The following is an 8,361-nucleotide window of genomic DNA, read 5'->3' as shown; positions in this document are numbered from 1 at the left end:
GCAATATTTGACCCTCAACAGCCATCATCCACTGGTGGAGCCCACAAAAAATGTCCCCCCACATGGGTTTTCCGTTTATGCAAGTTAGCTGATGAATTGCTAGCAAATGAATTGGCAACAAGGAATTCTACAAAGCAGTCTGAGGCATGTTAACTGTGCACATTGGATATGTTCATTTTGAGCTGAATCATATATTTGGTGGGCAATGAATCGACTGACCATAGATGTCTCATCTGTTTAGCCAAAGAAAAATGGAGGGTTGATAGAAGTTTTCAAGCATTCAAACATAAAAAGGAGTCCACATTTAATGGGCAAAACTGTAACAATCTAACTGTAAGATAATTCACTGCAATTTTTACCAGGTGATGGCCCACTGGATTAACAGTCACAAATGATCAAATGCATAGTCATGACCTTCACATATCAAGATGATCTCTAAAGACCTCAATGCAAGTCTGATCCTGGCTAGCTTGCAGTTGAAGGTCTTGTTTAAGGTCCCTAGTACTCAAATCAATCTATTTACCTGCAAAATTGGGATTAAGCCTAATCCTGATTTTGGTGACACTACAAGGAAAATGGGCTTCACCGGCGGTCAAAAACCGCCCCTAAATGTCTCAAAAACTGCTGGTAAAAGAATTATCGGCGGTAGGACACGTGCCGCTAAAAGGGGGCGTCGCCGTATCTTTTACCGGCAGTAAATCATTTACAATGTAAAAGAAAAAAAGAAAAGAAAAGAAGAAGAAACAATTAAAAATTCCACTAGGCTGAATCTTCTAGATCAGAAGACCTTTACGGGCTTAAAATAGAATTCAAACACAACCTGTAAATCATTTACAACCAGCCCCATTTACAAGCATCCTGAGAATGAAAGGTTATATAATGGACAGAAAATTTACAGATTGAGACACAAGGAAAAGCAGGAGAAAAAAAAACAACGGATTTCAGCGACGCATGAGGCTAGACTTCTCAAATGCACCCCAAGAACCAGAACCCATGCCATATAGAGGACCTTTGTCAGCAGCACCCTGCCATGTGTAGAGGTCAGCTAATAAAATAGTATGTACACTCATAATCTGAGTTACACTATCTAAAATTAAATTTTCGGTCATAAATATATCCTGCAAAAACAGCCATACCGAATGAAGTCCATATCGATCCCCATATGAAGCAGCAAAGCCCCCCTCTGGGCTACCACATTTCCATCCCTTGAAATTGCTGCAGAATTTGCAGAAGATTTCCCCCCTCTTCTCTGTTGACTGGTTGACGGCGATAGCCTGAGTTCTGATTGTCACATTCTCGCTGGATGGTGTGTGGACAAGTAATTGTTGTTATGTGGTGATTGACAACCAAGATCTAGGACACTCATATGCAGGGCACACCATCCTAGTTTTGGATCCATCAATGCCCTGGGTCCCACATGAATGTCCATGGCTGCTAGGTTGGCCCATGTGGCTATGTGTAGAGTGCTTATCAAGAGATGGAGATTTACAAACGGATCTCCAGCCCTTTTCAAAGCAAACTTTATCGGCTTGCAAACAGGACCAATTTCATTTTATTTAAGCACTTGTTTGGTACCCAGAAAGAGGCCCAAAAAGTAAGCAGGAACAAAAAAAAAAAAAAAAAAAAAAAACTTAGGACTGTCTATCTCATCTTGGGTATCTATCAGGGCTGTTAATATGGTATTGATCTTCCATCAGATTAATCTGAGCCCTTGCCATGGTCTAGATATGCAATTTGGAGTGTTGGGTGTTTGACGGGACCCTCAGATGAGCCTGATTTGGGTTTGATTTGCAATCTGATGGTCTCTGTGCCAATTGACCACCAATGGGACCACTTTTATCCCATTAGATGATCAGACTGTCCTGAATCAATTATTCACATCAACGGATAATTTTTGAACGGCAACCATCTATTATCTGAAACAACTGTTGGAATTTTAAGATAGTAACCATGTGTAGTTCCAACAGCAAGTTGTATTGAATCATCAGATCTATGCTGCCATAGCAGGGTAGTGACATCTTGATAACTCAATCACGTTGGCCCAAAAATAGACTGGTCAAGTCATCAAGTTTTTCTACTGTCGATTGTTTCCATTCATGTGGGAAACCCGATTAGTTGAAAAAGATTTTCCCACGTTCATTTGCAGGGCATACCAACCTAGTTTTGGATCCATCAGTCCCATGGGTCCATGGCTGCCAGATTGGTATGTTGTTGCATGCAGACTGCATTTGGTGTTTTGCAAACCGCAGCAGTAGCTACGGTCACAATGTAGGAAAAAGGAGCAATTGAAAACTTAAAGTGAAGATTATCCTTTTGTTCAGATCGAAGATGAGTCATTTAGGTTTCAAACTAACAACATATTTTGGACCACATGCGAGAAATCAAGAAACAGAGATTTAGAACAGATCTCACATATTTTGGACATAGTATACAGTTGCTCCAGGAATTGTCTGCAAAATGCAATGGAAAACAACAATAAGAAGCCAGTTTAGCAAGTTCAAATATTCTATTAAATAATCGCATTCATACGCACTCACTTAGCTTTGTATCTAAAATGAGATTTTTGCTTAGTACAGAAGCAAATGTGTGTGGGATATCCAAGCAGTGCATCTGGTGGGCCACATACGTATGTTGACTGTGTGAACAGCTTGAGGGCCAATTTGATCATTTCAAGGGTATTTTTCAGCTAAAACACTTTGGACATTTTGTGTGTCATCCTATGCCAATAAAACCAAGTTAATGGGTAGATCCATAAATGTTTTTATCTATATAAGCAAGAAGCAAACAGTTCACAGTTATGTCATAAATCCAAAGTGAGGTGATCGATGAACAGATTTTACATCATACACACATACCCCAATTGGCAAAAGCGATGGAATGGATGAGATGTGGGAGGGCATTGTGGATAATCACTTGAATGCCGGAACTCATCCTTCCAAACCGAGAAAGCCATAGAAAAGTGGAGGGCTTTGGTTGCATAGATGCACTGTGCACAGCGATGCCTAAGATCAAAACATTTTCAGGAACCAATATAAATGTGAAATGCAGGAATATAAGTCAACGCAGAGGCCATATCTCACCTGAGTTAACTGCTGACCTGCTTGGGATTATGACAAGGCAACATCCCTACAAACAGGAGAACTTCTGGCAAAAATATCAAGAGACCTTGGTGGAATGCCCAAGCTATGAAACTTTCATTCAAAATATTAAGAACATGTCAGGTGCCATGATGGCTCGGAAGAAAAATAGCTTGACTAAAGTATTATAATTGGGGACTAATCAGGAATTGCCTGGGTGATTCTTTGTTTGAATTTAGCAGTCTGTTAGGTATAGGCAACTCTAAGCTGTGGCTTTACTGCAAGCAAATTAAACTAGCGGCCAGCCATAACTTCAATAGGATCATTATTGAAGGGATTCCAATAATGCCATTGGCAGGGCAAAATCGAGAGATGCCTGTGGGAACTTCAATAGGCTCGATATGTAAGAACACTAGTTTATGAAAGACTCCTAAACAAACAAGAACAATATCTTCACATGGATTCCTTCTAATGTACCAACATGATCTACTACCAAGTTAAACTTTGAATGTATGAAGTTTAAGTCCTGAAAAATTCAACTAGACAATTCAGGAATAAAATTCAGATGTTAACTGAGTAGTGTAATAAAACATATAAAGTAGACATTAAAAATGCAACTTCACACATCCTTCTTGTTAATGTTTTGAAGCAGGAGAAATTTTCCATGACAATGTTGGTGTGGTGCTGGCAGATTATCATGAACAGATTGATGTCTAACAATTTTCTTTTAAGCAACAACAGCATTCAAAACTAGAATGCCCTCTCTCGTAATGGGGTCAAATATAGATAGAAGTCCATTTTTTCAACAACCAATTCAGATGTATACAACCAATTCTTCAATGGCCATAGCCTTGGAAAAAAAAAACAAAGGATATTGAATGGATGAAAAAATATATAAAATAAATAATCAGTAAAAAAAATGTAAAATAAATAAATACCTGTGAGATGGAGTGAATCTTCGACGGATGAATGGACGAAATAGACTTCAATGGGCCGAAATCGGCTATCGGCGGGCAGCCTGTCGTGAATCGAACGATGAAAAATGGGCGAAAGAGATTGAGAGAGATTGGGGAAGGAGGGGCCTCCGATTGTCAAAAGAAAAAAGGGGATTTTTCTTCCAGTGGGTGCTTTGATCGAATCCATCTGTAAAAGAAGGAATTTGAAATTAGAATCGACAGACGGGAGAAGAAATCTCTTGTAAAAATCTCCGGATAACGAAAATGGAAAGCACCGTTAGTGGCTGCCGTTGCCGTTAGGAAGCTCGGACAGAAATTTTATTTATTTTTTTAAATAAAAACTGCCTACATGGCATTCTGTACAGGTGGACCAATGAGGTTGCGGGAGGCAGAGAGTCTCTGCCTCCCGGAAACAGAGGATCGGGACTCCTTAAAATAATGTTGGTTAGGCTTGTAAGAGAAAAATGGTCGGTTAGTAAAAGAACTCCGATGGAAATTCAAAGTACAATTGTGGCTCACTTCGGCTACTGTAATATCCTGATTTTTTGGTACATACCAGATGCATTTAGAGATTTTAGGCATTTACATTGTTCCATATGGGGTGGCCCACCTGAGTTTTGGGATCAAGACCGAATATGGGGTGGCGTACTTGATGGATGGGGTGGATCTCATGCAAATAAAGCCATTCCGGTGCAACCTGGTTATTGAGTCAATCAGATCTTGATAGCCCAATCACAAAGAAATATACAAGAACAGACGCATAAGAAAATTTGATTGGAGATGGAGAAATAACTTTATTTATGTAAAACTTCTTTTCCTACAATACTAAAGAAAAATCACAACTCAAAAAATGTGGAATGCCTACCTCCAACACCACCCCCTTTCTATAGACTCTAAAAGCAATTCCAATGAAAATCACTCAATTATTAGATCGATTTTAAATCAATCTATAATTTATTTAAGAAAATAATAATCCAACTAATAAAGATTTGGCCTAGCAAAAATAAATATGCTAAATACCCAAAATCTTTAATCATAATTCAACATCAGCTTAGAAATGGAAAATGTGATCTCTAACATTTAGGCCCCAAGTCTTGCAACAAACAGTTCAAAATCAGAAAATGTTGGGCACTAGGGTGGGCCGGATGCCTATGTTATGCTCCTCCTACATTACTAGTAAGCACACCGCGGATATGGTATGCCTAAGCAAGTTATGCTTGCATTTTTGAAACTTAGAACCCTTTCGAATCACAGGGGTTCCGAATCCAGGGGGTTTCCAATCACGGGGGTTCCGAATCCAGGGGGTTTAGGGCTGGCACTGGGAGAGAGAGATTGAGAGAGAACCACCACTATCAACCGATTGAGAGAACCACCACTATCAATCGATTGAGAGAGAGAGAGAGTGAGAGAGAGTGAGTGAGAGAGAGAGAGAGAGAGAGAGAGAGAGAGAGATTTACCTCAATGTTCGTGAAGAGATCGACAGGAAGAGAGAGGTGGGAGAGATCTGTAGGGTCAGCGCTGGGAGAGGGACAGATGGAGAGGAGAGCGGATGAGAGGGAGAGAGAAATAGAGATCATTTTTGGGCCGGCACTGGGAGAGGGACAGACGGAGAGGAGAGCGGATGAGAGGGAGAGAGAAACAGAGATCGTTTTAGGGCCGGCAAAATAAAGTGAGAGGAATAGTTGGCTGACGTCAGCAAGTTCTATGGGTCCCATCGTGAGGTATGTGTTATATCCAAACCGTCCATCCAACTGGCAAGCTCGTCATAAGGCTTGAGCCAGAAAATAAGACAGATCTAACTATCAAGTGGACCACACTGAAAAAAGCAGTGGAGGATTGAACTTCTACCATTAAAACCCTTTTGGGAGCCATAAATGTTTTGGATCAAGCTGATCTTTGTTTTTTCCCTTCATCAGGGCTTGTATGATCTAATCAACAGATTGGATGTCAAATAAATAGTACAGTGGGCCTTAAGAGGATTTTAATGGTGGATATCCAATCAATATTGTTTTCCTATGATGTGGTCCACCTTAGGTTTATTTCCCTATCATTTTTTTGATCAAGCCCTAAAATGATCTGTAAAAATGGATGAACATAATGGATGAAATACATACATCATGGTGGGGCCCATATAGCACCGAATACTAGCCAACGGGCTAGTGGTAGGGGAGTAGCCAATCCATTCCCATCCATGCTGGTATTTGTGGTGTGGTCCATTTAATCTTTGGATATGATTCATTTTTTGGATAATTCTCTAAAATGATCTCAAAAAATGGATGAACGGTGTGGGTTGATCTCAAATTTTCAGTAAATCCAAAACTCAAGTGGACCATGCCACACGAAACAATGTGGAATAATTATTTCCACCATTGATACCTTCCTTGGGCCCACAGTAATGTTTATTTGACATCCAACCTGTTCAAAATATCAGAAAGATATGAATGAAGAGAAAACACAAACATCAGCTTGATCCAAAACTTCTATGGTCTCCAAGAATTTTTCAATGGTAGAGGTTCAATCACACTATTTCCTGTGGTGCGGTCCACTTGAGCTTTGGATATGCTTCCTTTTTGTTCTTTAGACCTCAAATTATCTGTTAACATGGATGAACGAGTGAATAAAATAAATAAATAACGGTGGACCCCACAAAGATTACTCTCGGAAGGGTTATGAGTAACTCACCTAAATGTAGGGGAGAGAGGTTTCCTTAAAACATTCATAATCATATATTGAGCCTGCCTAAATGTGATTCACATATACAACCCACTCATTATGTGTGTCCCACTTGGATGAGGGGTCAGACCAAGTTTTAGCAGCATCCAAAACTCATGTGAGCCCCACCAAGTGCTTTTATATTTTTTAGGATGTCTTCACATGGTTTTAGATGGTATGGCCCACTTGAGTTTTGTATACAGATGATTTTTGAGATATCTCATAACCTAAAGGAGACATATCAAATGCACGGTGTTGATGTTCGACACACATCATGATGGGGCCCACAAAACTTACTAACATCAATTCATAAGTTCTCACGAGGTCAAAGTTGGGTTACAATTTTGACAATAATATTTGGCCCATTTTACGTCTGGTCCATTCATTCTATTTTACTGATCAAAACCCTTAATTTGACTAGTTACTCGCCCCAATCAGGATATCTACATATGAGAAAGATATTAGGCATACAAGATTGATCAACAATATGAGTGAAATTTGATTTAAACATCTGAAGTTATTTACTCTTCAATCTAGACTAATTTGATTGTCCAAAAATGGTTAAATGTTCAATTAGTGGATGTGCCTAATAATTATTTTTTAAAAAAAAAAAATTCACAGATAAATTTCAAGTTCCATTTAAAAATAACATTTTTTTTCAATATGTATATTTTTTTACTCTTAATTTTTCTTTGAAAACTTTTAACAAAATATCATTTTTATTATAAAATATTTCAAAAAAAAATTAAAATACAAATTCTGAATTTTTATTTTCAAAATCTCTAAAATTTTCACAATTTTTTTGTCCCAAAAATTCCAAAATGCTAAATTTTTTCTTCAAAAGCATCATTTTGTTTTCAACTCTTCAATTTTATTTTTTTAAATGATTTTTTTTTTTCAAAATCTGTGTTTTTATAAATAACTTTTTCTTTTAATTTCAAATTTTGAACATTTTCAATTATTTTTCAAAATCACAAAGTTTTTCAACTTCTTTATTTTTCGTTTGAAAATGTTTGTTTTTTGATGAAGTATCGATTTTTTAATATCGTTGTATTTTAAAATTTTCAATTCTATTTAACTTCTCCATTTTTTATTTTTTTATTTTTAAAAAGCATTTTATTCGAACTTGTCAATTTTTATTGAACTTCTCAATTTTATTTTATTTTTCAAAATACAAAATCTCATTTTCTTTTTCAAAATATTTTCATTTTTCAACATTGTGAAAATTTTCATATTTTTTAAAATAGTTTTATTTTTCTTTTTCAAGATATTATTTGTTTCTCAAAATCAAATGTATTGTTTTTTCAAATTTATTAACTTTATTCAATATTCTTTTTTTTTTTCCCACAAAATAGATTTTTATTAAATCAACATTTTTATTTTTTCAAGATCTCATTTTTTTTCTCTAACATTGTTAATTTTTTTTTTCTCAATATTCTTTTTCATGTGATATTACCAATCATTTAAATATTAGTTTTAAATTTAAAAAAAAAAATAATTTCCACTCATTTGTTATTGAAACTAAATAATATATATTTTTTTGCATTCAATTAATTGATAAAAAATAATCTTATATACAAATAAGTACAATTAAACCACTGAAATTCTATTAAAAA

General features: G+C 36.6%; 1 protein-coding gene across 5 annotated transcripts; it reads right to left on the bottom strand.

Moving 5' to 3' along the window:
- Positions 1 to 366: 366 nt before the first annotated feature.
- LOC131249027 (uncharacterized) lies at positions 367 to 4,452 on the bottom strand. 5 transcript variants are annotated; one of them, XM_058249596.1, is made up of 5 exons: positions 3,081 to 3,180; positions 2,856 to 3,002; positions 2,413 to 2,450; positions 1,137 to 1,299; positions 367 to 1,025 (listed from the first exon to the last, which is right to left on the bottom strand). In XM_058249596.1, exons 2-5 carry the CDS (start codon positions 2,898 to 2,900, stop codon positions 942 to 944), a joined length of 330 nt encoding a protein of 109 aa, XP_058105579.1. In that variant the 5' UTR covers positions 2,901 to 3,002; positions 3,081 to 3,180; the 3' UTR covers positions 367 to 941. The 5 variants fall into 5 exon arrangements, 3 of the variants coding, with proteins under 3 accessions (XP_058105579.1, XP_058105578.1, XP_058105580.1); XR_009172632.1 differs by lacking the exons at positions 2,856 to 3,002; positions 3,081 to 3,180 and adding exons at positions 4,016 to 4,220; positions 4,309 to 4,452 and having other exon boundaries at positions 631 to 1,025; XM_058249595.1 differs by having other exon boundaries at positions 367 to 1,299.
- Positions 4,453 to 8,361: the final 3,909 nt, after the last annotated feature.

The sequence above is a fragment of the Magnolia sinica genome, chromosome 6, assembly GCF_029962835.1.
Source record: "Magnolia sinica isolate HGM2019 chromosome 6, MsV1, whole genome shotgun sequence".
Taxonomy (NCBI): Eukaryota; Viridiplantae; Streptophyta; class Magnoliopsida; order Magnoliales; family Magnoliaceae; genus Magnolia; species Magnolia sinica.
The sequence above is the reverse complement of the archived record's forward strand: the minus strand, read 5'-3'. Positions and strand labels throughout refer to the sequence as shown.

What these genes read in the sequence shown, in the direction of transcription:
- LOC131249027 (XM_058249595.1), bottom strand. Translation starts at nt 2,900, where the DNA reads ATGCCCTCCCACATCTCATCCATTCCATCGCTTTTGCCAATTGGG. An exon ending in CATCGCTTTTGCCAATTGGG is followed by an intron (nt 2,451 to 2,855) that starts GTATGTGTGTAT and finishes TGCATTTTGCAG; the next exon opens with ACAATTCCTGGAGCAACTGT. An exon ending in GTATACTATGTCCAAAATAT is followed by an intron (nt 1,300 to 2,412) that starts GTGAGATCTGTT and finishes CACACCATCCAG; the next exon opens with CGAGAATGTGACAATCAGAA.